The sequence below is a fragment of the Paralichthys olivaceus genome, chromosome 16 (assembly GCF_024713975.1).
Source record: "Paralichthys olivaceus isolate ysfri-2021 chromosome 16, ASM2471397v2, whole genome shotgun sequence".
Lineage (NCBI taxonomy): Eukaryota > Metazoa > Chordata > Actinopteri > Pleuronectiformes > Paralichthyidae > Paralichthys > Paralichthys olivaceus.
In genome coordinates, this window is record NC_091108.1 from 22,221,203 (window position 1) to 22,248,352 (window position 27,150).

At 39.5% G+C, this 27,150-nt stretch overlaps 1 protein-coding gene and 1 non-coding gene across 3 annotated transcripts; one reads left to right on the forward strand and one right to left on the reverse strand.

Moving 5' to 3' along the window:
- Positions 1-26,811, forward strand: LOC109641737 (tissue factor). 2 transcript variants are annotated; one of them, XM_069510994.1, is made up of 7 exons: positions 1-114; positions 5,892-6,012; positions 12,374-12,466; positions 15,461-15,567; positions 17,060-17,238; positions 17,608-17,773; positions 26,099-26,811. In XM_069510994.1, exons 2-7 carry the CDS (start codon positions 5,957-5,959, stop codon positions 26,239-26,241), a joined length of 744 nt encoding a protein of 247 aa, XP_069367095.1. In that variant the 5' UTR covers positions 1-114; positions 5,892-5,956; the 3' UTR covers positions 26,242-26,811. The 2 variants fall into 2 exon arrangements, with proteins under 2 accessions (XP_069367095.1, XP_019961836.2); XM_020106277.2 differs by lacking the exon at positions 1-114 and adding an exon at positions 4,804-5,066.
- On the reverse strand, positions 13,883-14,046 carry LOC138405195 (U1 spliceosomal RNA). Its single transcript, XR_011238879.1, has one exon. It is a non-coding gene; the product is annotated as a U1 spliceosomal RNA (small nuclear RNA).
- Positions 26,812-27,150: the final 339 nt, after the last annotated feature.

Sequence of the window (27,150 nt, forward strand, 5' to 3'; positions counted from 1 at the left end):
TTCCTTCAGTTAGCTCCGTACCTTTTCAAGTTAAGCTCAGAGAATGAACAGCAATAATTCATGGTGTTCCTGAAATGTTTTCTGCTACGCTTCTGCCTTGGAGACTATATGTCTGTAAGTAGTGTGTATAAGCAATCTTATGATAACTTTCTGATTGAGCTGGTCAGCAGCATTGCTCTGTTAGAAATTAGCACAATATTAGCATAGCAGCTAGCTCTTTTTGCTAATCCATTGTGACTGCAGTTTTTGACCATTAGGCTGTTTTTATACAGAAAAGGACATTTATATTTTGTAGTGACAGTATGTGTATAGTACTTACCTGTAATGCAAATGGGATCTTGTTTTATATGAACTTAACTATGTTCTTCTTTTCTTTTCTCTGTAATGTTTCAGTTTTGCAACACAAATCAAACCCAGTAAATAACAAGAAAAGTCAAGCCTTGTGTGTTTATTGGAAGATTTGGATGTCATCTGGCTGTCTAGCTTTGCTAAAGATTTGGGCTGCAAGGGCAGTACATGTAATTTGTTCCAATATTTTTTGTTTTCCTGTTTGTCGTTGTATCCATAGATATGATTAATATGAATCTCAAATCATCAAGGGTCAGTATAAGAATCAAGCAATGACCATGAATATCTGATACATGGGACACAAAACGCCCTTGACAGTTCTTCAGTAGGATGGCGACCCCTGTTGATCCTAAAGTGTTATGACTGTAATAAACTTCCTCTCCCCATTGTTTTGACCAAAACACAGCGTCTTCAATTTTCAAAAGATTTTCTTGCTGAAAAACAATATTAGAAATTATAACTTTACATAATAAAAAAGCATTTTCTTATTTTAGACCACTCGCATTAACAGAAATAAGAGATACATCTTTTACTGAAATGTGGTACGCAGAACACAAAAGGAGAAAATTTAATATTTGATCTGTTAAACAATCAAAAGTATTGGTTTTATTATTTTATTTTTTGTATTCTTTTTTTAATGGTGGCAAAACCTCACTTGTTTGTAGGACCATCTATCTCTACAGTGTGACTCTCTTTCCATTAATGAAGGCATAGCAGCCTCAGAACACAGTCTTCAGTCCTGCCTTCCTTGCTTCCTCCACTTTCGGTCACACAGCCTTTCATGCCTCTGTCTTCTTTAATGAGAACTTCTGCAAACCGGCTGTTGTTAGAATGTATACTTTTTGTTGTTGTTAATGTTGCTTTATTAACAACAACATTAACAATTATCAAGCATAACATTACAATACATGAAACATAAATAATGCCAGGTAATCACAATGAGCAGAACTTAATCGGTGAAAATATTATAGAGGGTACATAAATTCAGTGTTTTCAGAGCTTTTTTGTTTTTGTATTTTAGTATTGAATTGAGTTCAACAGTCAATTGAGTTTGACTTCATTTACAAAAATTAAAAAGAAGAGTTTATAATTAGAAAATTCAGATTTGTGGATTAGATTTTTCAAATAGTAGGTTCAAACTAAAAACACAACATTGGAATGTTCTGGAGGCACTGTACTCTAAATGCATATATAAAATACAGACCATTTGCCATTTTACAAGACCAAAATAAGAGTTATAGTAATTCATTTTTACATAATTCATTTTTTTTCTTTTTTCAACATTATAGTTGCACAGCAAAACAAAACTAAGGCCTTCAAGTTTTAAGTAATACAAAATTTACAAAAAACGAAATTGGGAATAAAATTCTAAATTGATGTTAGATCTCAAATAGAAATTGTTTAATCAAATTTATTTCGAAAATTTTGTTAGGGTGGGAAAATCAAGAGAGGTCTCCATGTTCATAGGAGTTCATTAAGACATAATTCCTAATATAATGTAATTTTTCCCCCCACTCAAAATGATAGTATATTGGCCTTGGTGGCCTGTCTAGTTTCAAGTCTAGTTCTTAATATTATCAGTGAGGCACAAACTAGGGACTCAAGTGCATGACGTCTCACACAGGAAATCAGATAAAAGAAATGTAATCAGTCCAACAAGTTTGGTACACAGTAGGTAAGTTACACAAGCAGAGGTATCCAAAGCACTAGGTGAACTGGCAACGGACAGAGGAACCCCAGAGACTAAATACTCTTAAGGGAGGGATGATAATGAGACAGAATGTGATTATACAAAGTAAAACAGGATGACAAATACTGCATAATAAAAATAAATAAAACATCACCTAAACACCGGGGCTAGATGTGACAATTATTATTAATCAGTGCTGATATTATTTATAAAAACATCTATAGATATCCCTCTTATTATTGTCGTTATAACAGTCTGACAGAGCTTAAATATGACAATTACACAATGTTCCTGGTCTCTTTCCTCTCTTATCCCCGCTCTAACTTCACTCCCCTCTTTTCCACCCACTTCTCCTCTCTTCCCCATTTTCCTCTGATCCCCCAAGCGCTCAAGCAGATGACTGCCCATGAGTCTGGTTCTGCTAGAGGTTTCTTTAATTAATTAGTGAGATTTTTCTCTCCCCAGTCACCAAAGTGCTTGCTCAATGTTTGGGTTTCCTTGTAATTTTGTATGGTCTTGACCTTACTATGTTAAGTCCCTTGAGATAATCTTACCCCATCAACAGTTGCGTCCAGTGTTGGAGAACTGATGAGAATTGGGTGACTGGAATAAGACATACATGCACATGGCTGAGTGTATGGGACTACTGGAAAGCTGCGATACAAGCAGTCTCAGCGAAAGGGTTAATACTGTTAAAACGTCAGACAGCAGAAACCCAAAAATAATGAAACCATCATCATCATGGAAGGACCAGCCTTTGCCAGTCCTACCAGTGGTTGGAAAAGGCTGGTCTGTCAGTCAGCACAGGGGCACTAATCATGGCAGCAAAGGAACAGGCCCTCAGCACAAGATCCAAAGATGCCAGGTTCCCATGTTAGACAAGACCAAAGGTGCGGGCTATGCAAAGATGCCCCTGAAACAGTCCAGCACATAGTAGCAGGGTTTAAAATGCAGGCTGGGACATCATACAATGAGAAGCATAATATGGCTGGGAGTACAGGGACATCTGTGTGTATGTACCACAGAAAGTGGCTGAGAACAACACAGAAAAGATCCTGTGAGACTTCAGATTCCAGAATAACAAACAGCTGCTGGCTAACCAACTGGGCATAGTGGTGTGGACAAAGAACAGAAGAGGGCAGTAGTGAAAGATGTGGCCATCCCAGCAGACAGTTACATTAGGAAAAGGAACATGAGGAGGTCGAGAACTACAAAGGGCTGGAAGAACAACTAGAAAAATGTGGCCAGCAAAGTCTCAAACTTTCATTCAATCTATTTAAACTTTCATTCCATATATTCAAACTTTCACTCATATATTCAAACTTTAACTCATATATTCAAACTCTCATTCAATTTATTCAAGATTTATTCCATCTACATAATAATTTCCTAAATGGCATGCTTTAATATAAACATGTATCTAATATTTCATGATTCCCGCTTTATGAAGAAGTTGCACTAATAAAATAATGACATTGAATCTTCCCAACATGTTTAATATGAACAGCGTGTACAGTGTACTGCTTGTTTACTGTTGTAGCCTATTAATGTTACGTTGTTAAAAAGTGATCAGCCTTGTATCTTCTAGAATATTTGATAAACTGCATATACAAACATGTAGGCATTTAGGGCAGATTATGAGTGATATAAACATACTGTCTTATACCACCTGTGCTGTGTTTCTTTGTTTGAGTATGTATGTGTATGGAGGCAAAGTCAGAGCAAACAGTCAGATAGTCTTCAACAGCTACGGGGAGCTTTGCCCAGATGACACATCGCTGCAGTGTTCTCACACAGTCGCTTGCTCAACTCTGCAAATTTTGTCTAAATAGATCCCACATGTTTACTGAGGCGCTCTAGTTGACTTGGATACTTAAACAGATTGAAAGAACAGGCATCAGTTTTTCCCATAAGAATCCAAAATACACAATGCTTTGGTATTTCATTTACTTCAGTCCCACATTCCTTGGCATCGTTCCATGCTCTCCTGCCCCATGGGATAATAGATGAAGAGCAGAGGGAAGGAAGAATGTGTTCCCTGAAAACAACTATTTTTACGGAGTTGCATTATATATATTTATTGAACTTGAACATTTTGGACCAGTTAATATTTTTATGGATATGATAATGAGCTTCAAAAATAGATTACTATTAACTTTATGTAGGGAAAGACTGATAGCTTCTACAACACAAATGGCTTCATTGTAATTTTCACAAAAAAACACTACTAATTTAAATCTTCATGAAATTATGTAGCAAAGCAAGCTTTAAAGAATTATTATTATTATTATTATTACCACTGAAAAAAGTTGCTATGGGTGGTAAACATTCCATAGCAAACATTCCTGACAAAAGATATATTGCTATGGCTCTTGATTGGCTAAATAGCTGACTTTGATCATCAGATCGAACTATGTCTTTCTAGAGGCTTTTCAGAACTTCTTCATGATAAAAGTTGCCAGAAACCAGGTTGAAAAGAGCTGCAGTTATGAGAAAGCTACTTCTGCAGCATACTTCTGAGTATCTCCCTCCCACCAATGAGGAATCAACCACTTGGTTCTTGTCAGGGTGTGTTTAACTATTGAGAAGTAATTACTCATGTTTCTGTAGGTTTGAGCATTCGTCTTGTCACAGAGTGACACTGTCCAACCCTTAAAGAGGTGTAGTTGTCCACAAATGGACATTCACACTATTAGTCATAATGACTTAAAACTGGTGTTGTTGTTGTTCAACACCCCATTATCCGATAGGCATGTGGGAGGATCAGCAGGCAGAACAAGGCGGTTCCCTAAACAGTCCCCCCGTTCCCCCATCTGCTGCTCCCACACTCTTAACAAAAAACACATGTACTCTGAGCCGCCTCATGCTTGTGGAATATTTGATCTACAGCTGCTTGTCCTGGGGTGAGATTGTTTGAGCACAATCAAGGACTGAAGGAGAACAGATTTGGGTTGTACTGACATGGCATCTCTGAAAACTATCCTTTTTCTGGGAGTTTGTCTTTCAGCTTGGATCGTCAACACTGCAGGTAAAACTATGTGATAGATAGATGAAGAGATGGAAAGATAGATAAGATAGATAGAGCATGTTGATTGATGATTATGTTATATCTTTTCAGACAGAGGTAGGCCTGTGTCAGGTGATACACAACTATGCTGTGAGCCTTTTTCATTATGAAATACTTACATGTGAGATATCTGCCTTCACCTAAAATATATTAGAGGTGAATGGAATGTCCTCAGACCTCACTAATGATCTCACAACTGAGCCCCGTTGATAGAGAATGGACAGAGGACAACTATCGTTCATGGAAGATGCCTGAAAACATAATTTTCATGTTTGGTGTTGTTTGGATATGTATACACAGTTGCATTGTTTATGAAAAACAAAAACTCATGCTAAAAATGCCATGTTCAATGTAGGTTTGTATTGGAAATGTGAATTATGCTCAAATAATAGGTTATACATTAATAAAGTTTATAAAGTAGGGATCTTAATGGAGTTGAATGCATCACATTTTATACCTATCACCTTGGGTCATTGCCAACCCAGCATTTCAATATTATATATGGAAAATCAGACTTAAGTGCATCACAGATGGCAGACACATACACAGATACAGGTACACTTTATTGTAATAGCCTCACTATTTTGGCTCACAGTTGACTTTACGTTTGGTCTGTTTATGAGGAAGAAGAGGGTGGGTAGTGGGTGTCAAAGTTTTTCTCCAACAGATGTACCAAGTTTGTTGACATTACACTCACTCACTGAAAAATCTAAACCAGGTAGGAGTATTGCCTCGTAGTTGAAGAGTTGAAAGTAATGTGCTGTAATGTAAATATTTCATTCACAGAGCAGAACTTTGGGTCTAAAGTTGAGAATGTTCACTGGTTGTCTCTGGACTTTAAAACTGTCCTGATGTGGACTGCTAAAGAATCTCACCACAAAAACCTGTACAATGTCCAATACACTGGGTAAGTACAAACACACACACACACAGACCATTTGGTACATTTCAGAGCTTCAAATTTGACCAGAATCTTAGACAAAGGTTAAGGGTAATGCTTTACTTGAGTTTTTCATACATTTGAGAAAACTAAATATGAAACACTGAAGTCTATCTTTATAGAATAATACACAGCTCTGAAGTATTTAAATTGGTTACATTTTCCTTGCATTAATGTTTACTTTTACGTTTTCAAGGAAAAAACATAGATTATAGTTGCTTTAAAGACACTATATCTTGCTTGGTAGCTTGCTGCTATCAGTATTTGAGTATGTGTGAGGGAGAGTCAACCATTTATAATTTACTACAGTAAAAATGTAAAGAATATATACAATTAATGTTATCAGCAGAATATGCATGGCTACACGAGGCACACTGCAGGGTGTTCCCTTGAGTCACAGCCTTGAGTATTTCTTTGGCTCTTTGCTAAAGAAGTGGCTATGGTAGTCCTTAGTCTGCTTATGCTATATCATTAATATGTTTTCATTATAAAACAGCATTTTCAAATGAAAAGGTTCAGTGTGTAAGACAGGGGAAAGGGATCTAGTGGCAGAAATTGAATATAAAACAATCCTAGGGATGTTTTAAAGTGTGTTATTACCTAATTTCTAGGAATAGTTGGGCGGGGGGGGGGATGCAACATAAAACTTCACCACTAGATATCCCTACATTTTACACACTGAACCTTTAACTCAGAAATAAGCTTCCTATTACATTTTTGTTCAGTGGCATTATATTGTGGACATTTCACTTTTTTTAACTTTTGTTTTGACGGTTTAATTTTATTTCTGGGAAATTATGTCCCCCTAACGATGAAACAATTTGACCACTTTGTTCCACTTGATGTTTATCTACATTGAAAAAACAAATAATGGCCTGTTTTGTTGTATTCTTACTTCAGCACCCTAACTATGTATGTTTTGGTCATTCAACCTTTTTCTCTCAGAATGTTTTCCATTTTTATGGTCAATAAGGGATGAGCAAAATCTTTAAAAAGGTTTCAGTTATTAAATAAAATACAGAAAACAGAAATGACAACATAATTCTTTTTTTTCCACTTTCTAAGACAACTGCTTGGTTCTCTCTGCTTCCTGAGAATTGCATTCCAATTGCAGGAACACACACACAAAATCTGGAAAATGAATATTGTAATTATTGAATAATAACTGTTTTTAAAGTACAGATTGAAAACAGCGCAGTGTTCTTTGTTGAATTTACCAATGATAACTTATCTAAAGTCTGTAGCTCATGCATCTAGCTATTAGAATGAGAACATTTCACATGCTCCATTAGAACATTTCTGAAGGCAAACTCTTTTCTGTTTATTCTTTATTGTTTGGTTACAGTGTAACCCTTGATCTTTGAGTGAAAAGACATTTCCTGTACTGGGACTGATCCACTCCGACAGTTGACCTGGATATCTCTTTAAGACTCGTCTCCCCATTGCATATTTACAGGTTTAAAAGGCTTAGGTTTAAATTACTTAACTGGTCAACATTGATTGCAGTTGCTTTAATATGGCCTTGTTCTGGAGAAGTAATCTCTGCACTCAATATTAATATTAAAACTTTATTAAGGTTAGGTTCAGGTTAGGGCTAACTGCCTACGGGATGATGACATCGGAATTGCAGTTTGAAATGTATTTTTCGGAGCCATGGTTTCTGCAGCACCGAACAATCATAATTCATAATAATGAACAAACACCATTCACCTAAACAACATTAAATACTAAAATAAAATGAAGCCTCATAAGTAACTCAAATTTGCACATTAATCAAATATATTGCACATGTATAATGATAAACATAACATTCTTAAATTGTATCAATGCATGGCAGGGAGTTTTGATGGCAGTGGGTCAAATGGTCTACATAGGTGTATGAAGGCCTTATATATTGCTGAAATGCAACTGTGCAGAGTTTGCTGTCTTGGTGTGAGAATACTGTTTGTGTCCACCAGGAGATGCCATTTAGACGGCTCAAGAGAATTCAGACACCCCCACAGGATGGGATGAGATGAGCAAATGGTCTGGTGTAGGTCATTTCCTAAATTTAAAGATGTCATCCATCCGGACCAAGATAAGTCTTTGTAATCTTCCCAATAGGCCACTGGGCCCGATTGGGCAAGTTGAGGATCCATAACCAGTACCATTTGGTTTTCTTTGAGGTGATCTGTTGTTTTATCCATTGGCTCCTTACATACTTACTCTAAACTGGGAAAGAAGTCACAAATTTACTTTGACCAAATCTCATCTGCTATCATTTGGCTTTGAAACCAGTGGTGCCACCCCATGGACTCTGGAGCGTAAGTTATGGTGTATATAGTTTCTCTAGTCCTGTGTTTTGTGTGAGTGTGTTTTGTGTGTGCGAGTGAGCACTTGTTGGCTGTGAGGATCTTTGGGTCCGCATTTAGGTCGACTTGGAGAAGTGTGGCCGGTGGTCGGCTCATCCTGATCCTCAACATCCTGCCATTTAAATTTCTCCAGCTCTCTAGTGACAGAAACTTGGCAGCAGCATCCCAGTTCTGTCCCCATTCTCCAACCCATTTTATTGTAAATCTCCTTGTACTTTGAAATTGCATTTGTGAATAGTTTGTAGTAGTTCGTTGCTTTAGTTGTACATAGCAGAGAAACTGTAGGGATGAACTGCTATTTTCTTTTGAATCTTTTTTGTATGTAATAGTAATACATTGTTGCACTATATTGATAATGCCGTGTCATAAGAGTCTTAAGCTCTCTTCGCACCATGAAAATTGGTCCCCTTGTCTTAATGTAACTCCATAGGATTTCCTTGGTGGGAAATAAACATCCTAAGAGCAAGAGAGGATGCATCAGAAACCAAAGAGTTAATAAGTTCTAGATGCCCCACCTGGGTTGTAACACATTTGAATATTAACCCCCAGTGTTTCTCTGAATGCCTCCCAATTTTGTCTATGAGGGGGCCGAATCAGTCTATACCCGTAGAGTGGAATAGAGGGCTTAGTAGCTGAAGACAGACAGGTGGAAAGCCCGCTATGATGGGGATTTTAAGCTTTGCTCACCACCAATCGCAGGCAGGACAGGATGATTGCTGGTGTTTTACTGCTTGCCTCCCACAAAGAAACTAGTAATGTCTCTGGATCTCAGAGAAAACACATTCCAACCCAGAATTGAGAGTTTGCTCAAGTCTTTAATGAGCAGTTTAATGGGTGGATGTGAAGGATCTAACACTAAAGGCCATCCACCAATTCTCACACAGCCTGCAAGTTCATCTAGTTCAGGGGCAAGTGATCTGAGCTTACTGTTGAGAGAAGGGGGCTCTAATCAGGAAGCTTTCTGCTTGAGACTGTTTTAGCAGGGTGATTTCAGCATCCCTGTAGGTGGGTTCTGGTGAACTAAAAATCGTTTGTATTTTGAGAATATTGTTAGTAGCTTGCACAGGAATACTGAGTGATACTGAGATGCTGTGGCTATGTTTTAGTATTTGCCAGACTGCAGAAAGTAGTACCTCTGAGTGTAAGGGGTCTGGCTGGGGTGTGTTTTTAGGCCTTACGAGCCAACTGTCATTTGATTGTTTAAGGAAAGTAGGTCCATTACTCAATTGATTTACCTGGGAGAGTCCAGAAAGGATCCCCATGGTTGTTTGAGGAATCCACATAGCGCAAGGAATGAAAGTCTGTGAGCACTTGAATTTTTTTTGACTAAGCTGGGAGAGAGACCCACAAATGTAGCACTTCGCCATTAATATGGATTTAACGCCAGGGTTAGCATGATGGTGATCTTTTTTTCCCCATTTAATCCCATATTTTCACATAATTTCATATCGCTGATGATGTAATAGCTTCTTGAAAGGCTGTCCCAATACGTAGGAGAAGATTTCAACCACTACCGCTGGTGACTCCATTTGAAGGGGCAAGATAACCCTTGAAAACAAGGGGTAGGGAGAAGGGGTGAAATGTGATTGGGCCCATATGTATGGGAGTGTACCGGGTGCAAGATACCCCTTGAGAGGATAGGTGTTCAATTGAGATGTCCCTGCCACCAGAGTGCTCTCAACCATTAATTCCCAGAGAGTTGGGACCCCCAAATGTGTCACGGAAGATTTTTGGGGATCGCTAAATAAATTTGCTGAATTTTATTCCAGTCTTTTATTACCAAAGTCACACTTTCTACCTTAAAGATCCATGATTCAGCAGCCAAACACAAGAACTGGATGCTTTTCTCATGAAAGAAGGCCCAGCAAAAGAAAGGACTGAAGCCAAAGGTAGCTGTGAGGGAAGGCATCATAAGGGAAGTGAATCACTCCCTGCAGCTGTTCACATTTAACCTGTTCATGATGGTACATGAGGGAGGTGCTAAGGGGTCAGAAGGAGAGCCTAGAAGAACTGTCCTGGCTGCTGCAGTAGACATGGTGAGAACAGTCATTGACTGAATGAATGATATTTCAGAAAACTTTGAGGAGGAGCTGATTTCAAAACTAAAGACTGCAAGAAGCTGGATAAGTATGAGGGGCCGCCTGGGACATAATTCATACTTGGTCTTACACACACTATCATAACCTTGCACATAGTTGTGTATGTGAGAGAGTATAGTAGTGTGTGTGAGAGAGTATAGTTGTTTATGCGAGACAGTATAGTAGTGTGTGTGAGAGAGTATAATAGTGTATGTGAGAGAGTATAGTAGTGTATGGAAGTGTATGGAAGTTGGTTTGATCAAACAGGAAGACAGTTTAAATTCTCACTTCCTCATTGGCTAAAGGGGTCATTTTGAATTATCATTGTCTAGTGGGCTAGCTGCTTTGAAAGTAAAGCTAGCACCAACTCAGAGTAACAAGGAACATTTAAATCAAGCAGCAGAAACAACCTTGTTGGACAAGAAGATGTCAGGGAACAAAAAGATGTCAGGTTTTCTTCTTATTTGGATTTGCAGTTCTTCCACCCCTGAATAATGTCTGCATCTCACTTGCAATGCTCTGTTGGACTTGATTCGATTGATTATTTCCTAAAATGTTGTTCAGCAGTCCCAATGCTTCGGTTAACCTCTCTCTGTCCATTATCGATTTGTGCTACCACAGACAGCTGAGCTTTGGAGCGCCAAGAACCACTTCTTCTGTCAGCCAATCAGGAACTGAGAAATCAAACTCACTTCCGTTTCATTCAAACTCTCTCACACACACTACTATACTCTCTTGCATACTCTCTCGCATACACTACTATACTCTCTCGCACACACTACTATACTGTCTTGCATAAACAACTATACTCTCTCACAAACACTGCTATACTCTTTCACACACACTACTATACTCTCCCACATACACAACTATACACTCTCATACATACATGTAAAAGGAGTATAAAAGTGTGTGTGTATGAGTATAGTGGTGTATATGCAAGGTTATGATAGTGTGTGTAAGACCAAGTGTGAATTATGTCCCAGGCGGAACCCAGTGTGGTGCTTTCTTATAAACCCTTTAGAGGCCACACCTGTTGGCATTTCATTGGTTTATCATTATTTCGTGGCCACACCTGTCAGCAGGTCATTGGTCAATTTGGTTAGCCCTGGAAATTTCCACTGGACATGTTGGGATTTTACACTGGAAGTTTTCTGTTTTCCTCAGACATGCCCCGGCATGTCTCTTTTACTTTTAAACAGCTTTGATTATTCTTGACACCATTAGCTTTTGTTTAATTAGCTTACTATTTTTTTAAAAAATATTGTGCTTACTTTTGACATCATTATGTTTCAATTTTGTCAGACTGCCTTTTTTAAAAATATTAATATTTCTTCACACAAGTTATACATACACCTCATACTGTTTGTCACACACAGAGTATATGGTTTGATTCGTAATTTCTTTCTTAAACTTATTGTAATCATTAGCAAATCATGTTTCAATCATATCTTTGTTTGTAGTGCAGATTTAAAGGTACATAGTGACATTCATATATGACATGGTATAATGACCTGGTATAATGACCAGAATTTATACTACAAGTGGTGTGTCTTAAAGAGATATCCACACCAACTGACCAAGGTCTTCAGTTCCATTACATATGGGATATGCAACTGTGTGGACAGATAATCTCAATAAAAAAGATAAAAATGTTGTTTCAAGCACAGCATTTCAGTAACAAAAAAATGGTTTTGAAATGCAGACCAATGAAGGTCTAGTCAGGTTAAAGATTCCTCCCTTGTTTTTTGTTTGCCTTGTACGGAGTGGATTATGTGAAATACAAAATGAAAATTCTGCTCATCCCTTGTGGCCATGAAAAAAGTTTAATGATAACAAACATTTATCAAAGAAAGATTGAATAACAAAAAGTATACAATTTTGTCATGTAACTTTCAGGGAGAGTGACACTGAGTGGAAGGATTGTCGTGACTGCACCGAAGTATCAGAGATTGAATGTGATTTGACAATGAACCTCCTACCTCCTCACAGGTAGGAACAAGGAATATGTTGGGCCTTGTATAATATTACTAATTTTTATATTTTAATTTTTTTGATTATGTTTCTCTCTAACCAGCATGATAATGATGCCCTGACTTTTGATTTATTGTAACTTTGCTGCTGTCAGACATGCACTAAACTCCAGAGATCTTCCGAAGGTGTACAGTATGTGTGAAAGCAAATGTCTGAGTTCCCGTGGTCTTTCTCTGGCTGACCCCCTAATATAAAATATGCACAGGAGATCCTCAGGATTCACTGTGAGTGAGTGGGGGGGTTGGTCGATGACATTTCTCACTGTGGCGTTCGACCACGCCACGGGGTTCCCCTCACGACAGCCAGAGACAGACCAGTTCAACCATTGCGGGTTCAGAAACATCTTTTTATTAATATCAACTGAAACTTACAAATCGTGGAACTTAAATGGTCCAGCCCTATTTGCTGGACCTTCAGCTTCAGTCTCTTCCCCCGTGTCTCTCGAGTGTCCTTCTCCCGAGTCTAGTGCGTTCTCCCGAGTGTTCTCGGAGCCTTCTCCCGAGGCAGCTCTGCTGCCTCCTTTTAAAGTCTGAGGATCAATCAGCTAACAGCTCTCACCTGTGCTGATTGATCCTCTGTGGTGCAGGTGAAGGTGCTCTCTCCGCCCCTTCACCTCCACACTCACATTACCATTAGAGGCAAAAATGAATCTCTGCAGCAAAATGTTTACAATAAGTCTTACCTCTGCCTACTGCTCCACCGCCCACCCGAATTGTCCAGAGGATTTGTTGCTGTTGTGAATGCATCTGAGGGGAGAATCTCCTGCTGCATTGTTTATGTGTGAGAAAACACTATATCTCAAATTTAAAATGAGGAAACACCAAAGGCAGGTAGAGAGAAATAAAATGATAAAACTGATATAATAAAATACTAAAAGAGATGTGAAAAGGATAAAGATACTGTACAATCGTAAAATACTAATACAGGTGTAAGTAAAACCAGAGATAAAAAAGTAAGTTATTTTAGTGAAAACAATTCAGAGCAGGTTATTAAGTAAGTTAATAATATAATTAATGGTAAGACAATTAAAAGTCTTACAAACCAATCAAAATATCAAGTTTAAGATTCCTATTTTTGGTCCCACACACAGCATGCAACATGCAAACATGGTGAAATTTGACCTCTGTATTTAACCCATCCGTGTGAACGGAGCACCACGGAACACACGGAACACAATCCACACATTGACCACACACGGAACAGTGGGCAGCCATGAAGGTGCCCGAGGAGCGATTGGGGGGTTCGGTGCCTTGCTGGGCAGTGCCCAAGAGGTGAACTTGACACATCCAACTTCCGTCCATGCTGGACTTGAACCGGCCACCCTCCGGTTCACAAGCCAAGTCGCTATGGACTGTGCTACTGCCTCCCAAAAATCAGGGGAGAGCATGGACGCAGTCCCCCACTACCAGAAATTATGTAGTCGAGATTCCCAAATCTGGGGAATTCGAAGGGATCAGCACAACTGAAGTGCAATGGCTGGGCCTTGCCCTGGGTGAACCACCTTCTTGATCATGGTGTCTCCCCTGCCAGGTAAGTATAAGTAGACAAGGGTCTGTGAATAGACTTTAACATTGGTGTAATGCCTTCTAGCTTTCTGTCTGAGTCAACTAACAAGCAGCTGAGTTTTGAACTCGCTGGAGTTGAAATATATTTTTCTTCTGGGGAACAGAAAGTAGAGCAATACAATAGTCTCTCCTGCAGGTATAAAACATGCACTGTTTGCAGAATGTGTTTGAATTGGCCTGAGAGAGAAACAGTCACACTCTGACAATGTTCTTAATAAAACTCTGTCTTACCCCGAGGCCCCGTCTAGCATGTAGTGTCTGTGTCGCTGATCTGGTGCCTCTTGCACAAATCTTTTGTTCATACGGGGAGTGTTCCTGCTGCAGAGCTGCTATGTGAGGTTATCTGGTATGACTACTGTATTTTCTCGATAGTATGAGGCCATACATCTTTCAGTCCAGCAAGTATCTCACAATAAAACCCTTTATAGAGTTTTGGATTCAGTCAAGAGAAACACTGTTTTTACTTAGGTGAGATCCTGACTCGAGAAGAGCATCAAGTATGGCCTAGGCATTAGTCATTTTTGGTGTGAAATTTCGAACTGAAAACTGGGTCAAACGTTATTCTTATTAATCAATTCTCACTTGTTTAATTGAGCATAACATTTGTTCAGGGAGGCCACAAAGTCAAGCTCAGCCTCCACTATATCACCTGACAGCAGTAGATCTCTATGCCAGCCCACATCAGTTAATGGCTCAGCTGAGCCCCTCCTTTGCATTTAATTGGCAAAGCACATATTATACACTCTATTTAAGCTGCTTTAGCATGCCTACTCTTCCTGCCTACTATATTGTGCTTTCCCACATTAAGGCTTTCCAGGGGTTAGGGTTAGAACAGAACCATACATCCAAATATGCCTTATTGTAATTATTGAAATAAAATACATTTTGATGAAAGTGGTCCTGACTGAAATTAAACATAGCATTGGTTCAGGCAGGTCACAAAGTCAAGCCCTGTTTTACTCCAGTACATCAACTTAAACATCTCCTATGCATTCATTTGGCAAAGCTCGTATTTTGCGCTCTATCTAAGCTACTCAAGCCTGCTTACCCCTATTTCTTATACTTAAGCGACTTCACAACTCAACTACCAATTACCATTGACACATTTGGTAATGTCAGCCATACCGTCAGGAGCAAATATGGTGTTTCTGTGACTGCTTCACAATAGAAGCCAGTTGAAGTCTTGAAATGGGGTGTAGCAGCAATAAGAGATCTTGTGTTGACATAAGCTCATGTTCTATCAGTCCCTTGTGTGTAAAGGTTATTTCATCCATTCTGATAAAGGCAGGCTCCAGCAGTAACAATGAATACGTCTGTATATATACTGTGTATATATATATATATATGTGTGTGTGTGTGTGTGTGTGTGTGTGTTTATTCCTGGCAGGACTTATACAGCTAAAATCCTAACCGTACCTGAAACCATGGACTATGATGCTGACCCAGATGTGTTCCCTCAAACTACTTCCCCAACCTTCAACCCTTATAGGGAAAGTAGGTATTACATGTACACACACACACACACACACACACACACACACACACACACACACACACACACACACACACACACACACACACACACTCAATGTGTCAATTCTTTGAGTTTTGTTGGTGATTTAGAAACCCCATAGGGGCAACACAGTAATGTAGGTATAGCAGTATTGTATATTTTTATCAGTAACAGATGAAGACAGTCAGAGGGTCCTCCCTGCAGTAATAGGTGCACACGTGTTGGGATGAGCTGTTTTACCATGGTTTCATTTTTGACTCATTTCAGTTGTAAAATGAATGTTAAATGTGTGTGACATCTAGATGAGTCAATTGATGAGCAAACACTGAGACACTAAATATTGAGACACTTTATTGAGTAATTTTCAGTAACTGGAACATTCTGGAGATATTCGGAAATTACTCACAGTGCACATGTCTTCCCTTTGACCTAGAGAGATAAAAGCAAGCTCTGTGCAACATACAAGAATATTCCACCAGCTGTATTAATCTTTGTAAAACTCAGAATTGATGATTCTTCATCAGAGGCATTTATAAATTATTTTTGATATTTAAGAATACTTCACATTATGTAGACTAGAATAAAATGACTAGAATAAATTCAACTAATAATGAAAATACCAAATATTTTCACAACACAAGCAAATATGTGCTTCAATTTGCATAAATGAGAATATATTTTCCATTTGTACCAAACAAGTTCCAGTACCAATATTTAAATAAAGCTGCATTAAAGCACACTTGCACATTTGTGTACACCAGTGGGTGATACACATGCCACTGTTGTTAACACTGAGCAACACTATTCAGAACCTTTATGATCTTTGGATTCTGTACTCAGAATGGATCATCAAGTGTTGGATATGGATTCCACATCTCCAAATAATAAGTATTTGGAGTAATGTGCTGTAAATGAAGAGAGTTAAAGGGGAGAACAAAACTAAGATAGTCCTGAGCTGCAGAGAAGTAACAATATCAGAAATCCCTCTTTTAACTCTTCTACTACTGATTAAGGTAAGGGTACAAAAACATGACATTAAACAGGCAAACGCTAAACTTGATAAGATCCATCTTAATTTTCTTAATCTTCTGCCACACATCAGTCATATAACCACTAACCATAAAATATTCAAATATTCATCAAGCTACATGTGTGCAAAATATTGTGTTTATTCCCTATGAAATGCATCTAATTCAGGGAACCTCTCACTGTGCTTGGGCCCTAATAATAATTTACAAAACATTGGTCAGTGCTCAGACCTTAATTTCAATATGTAAATAACATGACAAGACTGTTGACACGATTGATCAATATGTGAGCGGTAAGTTACTGCTGCAGCTACTTGGTATGGAGCTCATTTCAACAAAGAGAATACTGTGATCCTTTATAAACACAAAACCACAGACACTTTCAACCAATCTGAATATGCTCTACAGTAGCCTGATCATCATTGCTTATTTCCCCTCTCCTCAGGTAATATCAGTAGTGTGAAATTCACTGTGGAGGCTGTCGATGAGAGGACAGTAACTGTCAACATCACAGATATTCTGACCAGTATCCATGAGAATGGGAAGCAGCTTACCATCAGAGATATTTTCAAAAATGACCTCAAGTATAAGGTCAGCTACTACAAGTCTGGAAGCACACGCAAGGTAAAGTATTGAGATTATGCCCACATATCTCTCTTTATATATAATATAGATGGATATAATATTATGTGCTGGAGGCCTCCTAGCCAAGAAACAATCCCACTTCAGTAGGTGAAATGTTGTTTTTACACTTAAAAATCAATAAGGTGCAGAGGTGCTGGTAGGTGGATGGCGTTGACTTTGGGCAGAGCTTTTATTATAAACTAAGCTAACCAGCTGCTGCTCAAATTACTTTCAGGAATGTATTTGAAATTCATGTACATATGTGTTCTCACATATATACTTTATACTTAGATTGAAAAAAGTGCTGAAATTCTAAGCTAACTGAATGTAAATGAGATGTGAGTGATAGTTTCCATTCTTTCCTGATAGAGAGACTTCATATCTGACTCGAGTATGGCGGTGCTATCAGAGCTGGATGCAGGACAGAGTTACTGCTTCATGATAGCGGCTTATATCCCCTCAAGACCCAGAACCACCCAGCAGGGAGCCTGGAGCGAACAGTTCTGTATGAAGAGAAAAGCGATTGATACGCAAGGTGCACACACTCCGTATACACTACACACACATTTACTATACTATACTAAATGAATACACAACACAAATTATACCACAAAACACTATACTATACTATTGTTGTGCCATTGGGCATCCATATGTTCACAGAAAACATGCAATATCAAATTTAAAATAATAACTTGAATTGGTAGTAAAGTTACATCGAGGCACCACCCTTCAGTCTCATAAAAACTATGAATATGTAACTTTGATAAATAATTAACAGTAACGGAAATCACCATATCAGTAGTTAGCAAAGTTAAAGGGTTTAGCAGTGTTGATTTTGGTAAAATTCCCAACTAACTGAAAACTCACTACATACAGATTTGTCTGCTTTTGTGCAGATTTGTACAAATATCTGTGTGAGGACCATTTTGAGCCTATGATCATGGTGAGACATTTTGGGAAATTGAGGACATTTTTGACCCACTTCTAATGGGCTGTTTCAGGGTTAAGACTTGGCTTTAGGGTTAGAATTAGGATTGGTTTAGGTTAAGTAAAAAACTGCAGAAAAAGACCTGTGTGTCCAGGAATTCCACTGTGTGTTGTTGTTTAGGTTTCAATTATATTTTGAGGTGGTGGGTGAGTGTGTATATGAATGAGAGGAACACCCCTTCCATCCTGTCCCATAGGCCAAAGATGTCGTCCAGGTACCTGAAGTAGATGAGTGGTTTTAGTGTTAGTTTGCAAAAAACTGGAGATAATGTTTATAGTGATGACAGCACTTTGAGTGTTCATCAAGACTAGAAAAAGCGCTATATAAATACCAACCATTCATTTGTTCTGTCTAGTCTGGATGGGTTGGGTATTTTTTGAAAGTGTGCTGTGAGGCTGCAAGTGGTGTTTTGATATGCTATATAAGGAGTCGATATCTATGGCAAAAAGGAGTGTGGCTGGGTACCTGTATGTTATTTATTGTATTTACAAATGCGTATCTATTCTTGAAATAACTGGGTAGGTTAATGAAAATGATCTATGTATTCTGAGTTGCAGTCTGTAAATTTAGGTCAGCTGAGCAGAACAGAGGGGACGGTCCACGTCTCAGGAGGCTTATAGATCTTGGGTAGCAAATAAAAGAGACATGGCCTGGGCTCATCTAGACCGTCCAAATAACTTTTCCTCTTGCTGATTTGTGTTTTTTATCGAAGAGTGTAGCTGTGGGTTTTTGAGTGAAAAAATGGTGAAGCACTGAGGCAGGCAGGTAACAAGCTGGTGACTGGAGACTGAGCAGATGATCCTGTAAGCTGGAGAAAAGGCAGGCAGGTTGGCTCTAGCATCCTGAGGCACATAAGAAAAATAGCATTAGATGGGTTCACTGAAAGCATACAAAAATGACGCAAAAGAGACGCAACGAAGAGCTGTCTCGAGGTCCTGGTTTGCCTGCTCCGTCTGGCCATTGGTATGTGGGTGACATCCAGAAGAGAGCCTAGCTGTAGCCCCCAGGGCCTGACAAAAAGTCTTCCATACTTGGTGATGAAACTGTGGACATATATAGATACAATGTCCGATGGGATTCCATGCAGCTGAAAAACATGGAGGGTTAGCAGACCCACAGTCTCTGTGGCTGAGGGCAACTTAGGGAGAGGGAAAAAATGGACAGCTTTCCTTGGAAAACTGGTTAACTATGGTTAATATGGTGGTGTTACCATGTGAAGTTGGCAGAACAGTTAGAAAGTCCACAGCTATGTGCGACAAGGGTCAATCAATCAATCAAACAAGAAGAAAACATTTTTTAACAGGGGAAAATAATGTAGAACCCTCACAGAGAGCCACATGTGAGGGATCCCTCTACCAGGATAGACAGAAGTGCAATAGATGCCACGTTTAATGGATAACAACAGAAAAATAAAAGTAATTACAGCATTGGTTAGAGTAAATAGTTTGTTTCATGATGAAAGGTAAATGCATTGAGTAATTATTGTAGAGCATCTGAGTAGACATATTGTATATCAAGAGAAGACATGTAGATTCGCTGAGAGTGTGTAGCACTGAGGTGACTGAACAATCTAGATGAGTGGAGAGAAGACCTGGGTTCTTGTAGAGCTGCTGATTAGGATAAGAGCGACTTAATAAATGATGTTTACTCCACTAGGACGCTGCCCCAATGGCCTGATTCATCCCTATTTGCTTTGTGGGATGAGGTTTTGCCTTTTGACAAGATTAGAGGTTGCTCGTGGTTACTTTGTTCAAGAGGGACAGAAAAGACTAAATTAACTGGTTAGGGGAGCCAGCTTGGTCTTGGACTGCCCTCTGGATTCCAGTGAGGAGGTGGGTGAGAGGAGGATGCCAGTAAAGCTGAATTCCATCATGGACAACACCTCTCACCCCCTACATGACTCCATTGGGGCTCTTTCAGCAGTAGACTGCTCCATCCTCAGTGCAAGAAGGATAACTTCTGTAGGGCCTTCATTCCCACTGCTGTCTGACTTTACAATATAAATATTGCAGTTTTTTTTCTCTTGTCGCTCTAGTCATACAATTTGCACTATTATGGCTCATTTGTGTCATCTGCACATCACAATATGCCCTTATATTTATGAATAAACATTTTTTTACTTGCTCGTGCGACCATCCTGTGCCACTGCACTAAGCCTGGGCCGATAATCAATAAATCAATAAATCACACGATAAATTAAAATGAACTCGATAATTTTGCCGGCCTCGATATATCGCCATGTGCATCAGTGGCGGCTGGTGAAAAAAAATCTTGGTGGGGCTGGTGTGCCAACAGATTTCCCTGCCTAATCTAGCATAAGCATTCAAATGAAAATGGAAAATGACTACAGTTCCACAATAATAATTTAATTTCAGTTTCCAGTTTCACAGAAAAAGTAACACTTTACAGCTCTATTAGACTTTATGCTATCAAATACTATACAATACAATCAAGGGATAAATTCACAAGAAGGGTATGATTTCAGCTGAATCTATACAAATCAACAGTAAGTGAGTGAATGAGTGAGTGAGTGTCTAAGGTGAGTGTGAGTTGAGAAGAGAGAATGAAACAGAACTTTTCCTATTAAAATGTAACATATACAAAGAATTTAGAACCAAGTTATTTTCAAAAATTAAACATAAACAAATGATTTTAACACCATCTCTAATCAAGAAAACAATGCAACATTTGCTTTGAGAAAACAGCATCAGTGCCATACATTTGTCATTGCATGTCACAGCTTGAGAGAAGAAACAAAGCATTCTCCACAACTATATTACAATTACATAATACAATAATATTATTACATATTGCCCATTGCCCATTGAAAATAAACTTAAAAGACACTCTGTGTCTCTGTTCCTTTCTGTGTCTCTGCTCCTCTCTGTGTCTCTGCTCCTCTCTGTGTCTCTGCTCCTCTGTGTTCCTCTCTGTTCCTCTCTCTGTCTCTGTTCCTCTCTGTGTCTCTGTTCCTCTCTGTGTCTCTGTTCCTCTCTGTGTCTCTGTTCCTCTGTGTTCATCCCTGTGTCTCTGTTCCTCTCTCTGTCTCTGTTCCTCTCTGTGTCTCTGTTCCTCTGTGTTCCTCTCTGTGTCTCTGTTCCTCTCTCTGTCTCTGTTCCTCTGTGTTCCTCTCTCTGTCTGTATTCCTCTCTCTGTCTCTGTTCCTCTCTGTCTCTGTTCCTCTGTGTTCCTCTCTGTGTCTCTGTTCCTCTCTCTGTCTCTGTTCCTCTCTGTCTCTGTTCCTCTCTGTTCCTCTGTCTCTGTTCCTCTCTGTTCCTCTCTGTTCCTCTCTGTGTCTGTTCCTCTGTGTGTCTCTGTTCCTCTCTGTGTCTGTTCCTCTCTCTCTCTCCAGGTTTTATTGATGCAAGAATTTCGCTCGTCTTTGTTTTTGAGAGGCAAATTTTTCAATAACCCTGGTGTTGAAATCAGGAATGTCTTTTGTCATTTTCATCCTCTTTGAGGTAGAGAAGCACCTCTCAGACTCTGATGTTGTCATTGGTGTTGTGATGATGATGTTGAGAAGACTTACAGTTTCAGTGAATGTTTCTCCAAGGTTGTTTTCCATCAAAACCTGATAGAGAGCCAGTGCACCTTTGCAACTCCGGAACTCCTCATTCTCGTAGATCAGGGACAGTTCTGTTTTAAGTCTGGCCTTGTCTAATGAGGGATAGGCTTCCACTGTGGTTTCCAGTGCTGAATCTGGGAACTTTCTGCTGTGCTGTTGGAACAAGTCTCCTTGCAAGAGTGTGGCGCTGATGAGGTGCTTGGTGAAAGAAAACCTCTCCTTGGAATGGCTCATGATGGTGTCACATACCTATGCGATAATATACATATACACAGGTCTTCACATGTCTCACTACAATCAATGTTCTGAATAGCTAGCCTATATTGTGTAATAAACCAAAATGATTAACTGTACTTATTCATAGATATCGTCAAATGACAATATACATTTGAGTCTGGACTACTATATCAAGTGGCGAGCATCTTCATTAGATTTTATTTTATAATGTCTCTGTTCCTTTGTGTGTCTCTGTTCCTCTCTGTGTCTCTGTTCCTGTGTGTGTGTGTAAGCAAGTGCTTACCTCCAGTGCCAAATGGTGCTGTGTGTCTTCTCCCAATGTTCTCCGTTTTTTTGTGGGTAGCTCCTGAACAGGTCCCCTGTACTCCTCATCCTCAGTCAGATTAGGAACCAATACATAAGTTTTATGAGTCAGTTGTGAAAACTGGTTAGGGATATATCAACCAAACCCAAGGTTGTTGTTGTAATTACTGGCAATTATATTTAATCTAAACTTCACAGATAAATTAATTATTTGAATCAGATGACATAAGCATTTAAGGCTACATATAATTTATGCAGAAAATTAACAATTAGGCTAGGCTACATAATAATGCATTTAACATACCTGATAGCCTGCATGCGGTTAATGAATGCCTGGGTGATTCCTGCGATGTAGACAGCATAATGTTTCTCTTCTGGAGCTGATTATACAGCATGTCTACATGTGGCATGATCTTATGGAACAAGGCTAGGAAAAAACAGAAAGCTTCATCTTCCAGCACTCTCACATAGCCTCCAGCCTCTCTCTTCGTATGGCCATCAAATGCTTCACTGTTCCGGATTTTCTCAAAACACTTCACCAGATCATTCTTGTGCTCATAGACTGTGTTGACTGCGCGACTGTTGAAGTTCCAACGTGTTGACGATGCACTTGGAAGTCGGTGCGCCACCATCTCATCGAGCATTGCAGTTCTCTTGCTCGATTTTGAGAAAAAAGAGGCAAATCCCCCCATGTCGGTAAAAAAGTGACTGATCTGAGGGATGTGGGAGGTTGCCTGCTGCATGACCAGGTTTAACTGATGGGCATAACAGTGAATGTAGTGAGCGTTTGCATAGATGTCCTGTATCTTTCGCTGCACTCCTCCAGTGGCACCCCTCATTACCGCTGCACCATCATATGCCTGGGCTATCAACTTTTTTTCTTGTCCTTCAGGAAGGATGCTGTGCAGGCTCTCCAATAAGGCACCGGCTATTGAATCCGCACAGCTGTTGGGCAGCTTGATGAATTCATAGAACCGCTCCTGTATATTGTTGCGTCCATCTATGTATCTTAGTACCAGGACTAGCTGACAGTGTGTGGAAATGTCGGTAGTTTCATCAGCTTGGATAGCTAAAAACTCAGCTGTCTTTACTTCATCCACGATCTGTTCTCTTAGAACTGTCAGCATACAGTCCAGGAGCTCGTTCTGAACTGTCTTCGAGGTGCCTTTAAATACGGTCGCATTTTCAAGGTGCTCCCTCAAGTCCCGATCAATGGATGCCATTAAGTCCACTAAACCTCTGATTATTCTGGCGTTGTCTGAGGAATCCCTTTCATCATGTCCCCGCATTGCTAATTCAAAAGCACCACAAAATTTAACACAATCGATGATCTTAGATAAAATATTCTGGTTTCTATCTACCTCTTCATTGTGCCTTCTTACAGCAATGCGGTGCCCATCATCTAGCTGCACTGCTATGCTAATCTTTCCGAACACAGCTAGCTTTATGCAGTTTTCCATGTGAACTTTGGATCTATCATGCTTCTTGATCCGTTCGGAGAGGTGCATTAAGTCAGTTAGTCCAGTCTTTGTCCAAGTCGAGTCACATTTGTCATTTCTGAAGAGGATACAGGGGAAACAGAAAAGTGCATTGGCTGCTCCACAACCTGCCAGCCACCTCTTACGGTTGAACCAGCTCCGACAAAAACTCTGTTTATAACATTTGTCTTTCACCTTGATTTGCTGGGAAATGTTCATTTCAGGCTTGTCGGATCCCAGCTCCTTAACGAGAAGTTTTTCCTCCGCCGTCCGTCTCGCAAAAGGGTACATTAATAATGATTTCACCACATTTGGTGGAAGCTGCTCTTGAACTCCGGTTGTCGCCGCCATCACCATCATCTCTCTCCTCGTCGTCGAGTGTATTTCCCCCCCCGTAACGTAGGGCGGAGTCTGGGAGTCGCACTACGAAAAAAAACTATCGCTGGCTCCTCATGTAGCTTTAACAATCCTAAACCTTCACGCATTTTACGTAGCAGTTCGGGCTAAATTTCCAGCGCCCCACCGGCGTTAAATTTGTCGACGTTGATTGGCCAATTATTCATAATTTCTCCCTAGCAACCATAACCGGATTGGCTGTTTAGCTGCAGGTCAGGGGCACTTTGCAGATCGCCCCATGAGAGAATGATAGACTGTCTGTCAGTGGAAATTCACTGTTTAATGAGTGTCAGTTGGTGGAAATGTTGTTTGAATGATTTAAATTGCATGTAGGCACACACTATTAAGTAAAACTGACATTGATTTAAAAAAAATAAATAAATAAATACAAATTTCCCCTCAACAGTTGGTGGGGCTGAGCCCCAGCGCCCCCTATGGGCCAGCAGCCACTGATGTGCATGCGTGTTTGTTTTCCTCGTCTCTCGCCTCCAAGCAGGCTGGATGACAAGAGGGTTCACTCTGTGCTCGGTCTCAGCAGCTGGGGGCGTTGGTTGCGGAATGAACGGAGTGAACCCTCTTGTCAGTCATCCAGCCTCTTTGTCTCTGTGGGGGGAGGCGGGGCCGCTAGCATTAGCCACACATGCTACACGCACAGAGTGCAGCGAGTGAGCGTCGTGCGGAGCAACGCGAGGAGGAAAGATGATTGCAAAGTCAAATGCCACAGCCCCGGTGTGGGAATGTTTCGGCTTCAAACCGAATGAGCAAGGTGAGCCCGTCAACACGGGCGAGCCAGTTCAAAAGTGGTGGCAACAAAAAAAGGCAACACAACAAAGTTGCATGCCCACCTGAAGCATCACCACCCGACCCAGTTTAACCAGCTGGGAAACAAAGGGCAGCTCGAGATGCAGAGCCTTCGTCCCGACAGTCACCACTCACTGAGGCGTTCGGTCGGCAAAGTCAATATGAACGGAACAGCGCAGAATGGTGTGCGCTCATTGAGAGTGAAGTTCGCTACATCGCAAAAGCTGAAAAACACTGAGAAATAAAAGTGTATTGTCTTTGAAAGGGTGTCATCATGATATATTATCATGTTGACAATAATATTGTTTATCGGCAATAATTTGTGTATATATATCGTCCAGCAAAATTTGTTATCGTCCCAGGTCTACTTTGCACTTGACTTTATAACATTTCAATACAAACTACTACAGTTAAAGGTGTATATTTGCAGGTCACTGCAGATCTACCACAGAAGTGTAGCTAAAGTCACATGTAAAAAACATGACAACTGAGAGGCCTCTTGAGCAGAAACTGATGACTTGTCTGTATTTTCAGCTTTAAAATACTTTCAGCTATTAATTTCCATGTTTGAGTTTACAGATTTGTCTACACATTTACAGATATAATTACACTTTCCAATCTGAATACATATTTGAAAATATTTTCTTTACACATTTTCAAATCTGATTACACAATTCTTTTTGTACATATTAGGAAATCTAATCACACAAACAAAGATTACACAGATCTATGCTGCCCTCTGTACAAAACTGAATGTAATGAACCCCTTTACTGTTTTTCAGTAAGATTTCAGAATTGATTTGTATGTGGCATGGACAATAACTTGTTTAGTTATTTGACAAGAAAATAAACAATAAAAGCTATGATTATAGCAAACACATATGACACTTTGACTTGTTTTTTTACTTTGTTTAAATTGTTTTTATCTTGTCCTTTTTCTTCCATATTGGGTGAGGGATAGCACAGGAACCTGCCCATGGAAGTATTGCTCTGTGAAGACAGTAGTGGTTAGAAACCATACTCAGGGTTTAGAGTGATGACAATGAGCCACAATCCTTTGTCTAACTGTAACTTTCATTGATCCTGCAGGGCTGACTGTTGGAGCGTGGGTTGGTGTATTCATCCTCCTCACAGTCCTCATCATCATTTCTACAGTGACGATACTCTGCTATAGACGTTACAAACAAAGATACCAAACCATGCAAACATCCCAGGCATCAGGACCTATTTAGTGTGCGTTTAGTTGTTCTTCCAACACAGTAAGCTGGTCCCCCATCAGTTCTGTCTCTTTCCCTTTTGTAGGAGAACATTATTGAGCTTTGAGTGTATTGTAGTAATAATTGACTAAAATTAAAGTACATATTGCTCTGATGAATCAGTAAGTACCCTTCTTGTCATGTAATGATGTTTAAGCATAACCTCTGCATTTGTGCTATTTGTCCAATGCTTTTGATTGGCCTATCTGGACCCACAATTCCATCACAACTTCATCCCCAAAACTTAACCTATGTTTTTTTTTTATCACAATCTGCCACTCCAGCTAACCTTACACAGTTTTCTCAAAACATGCTTTTTGTTTTTTTTTAACCTTCTGCCAATATATCTTTTCCTTTTAGCTCTCTTAAAGTTCTCTCTTAAGCAGGGTCTAGTGTCCTATAATACCACATCAGATCAGAACTCATCTCCTCTCTTTATTAGTTTTCTACTACACTTGTAGCGTTATGTGATTCAGAATCATTATTCAGTTATTTTTTCTTTCACAAATCAAAGAAATGTGAAACCAATAAAACATGTGAAATCTTTCTGTTGTCAGTGATGTTTAACACAAAAAAATATAACAAGCTGCCAGAGGTTATCATTGTGTATTTAAGCTGAAACAAATTCAGTGTATCTTGTATCGACAAACCCAAACACAAATGCCCCTAACTCAGATTGCCCCAGTCTTGTTACCTACTTTTCATTAATTCAAATTTGTTTGTAAAGCACCAAATCAAATATACATTAGCTCACTTAACATTAAAAGGCAGAGACCTAGAGACACTGGAACACACCAAGCACTTTGGTGACTGTGGAGAGAAAAAACTCTCCATCCCTGTTGCAGACAAAAGCCAGATGTCAGTGGGTGATATTGAGTTTTTTGA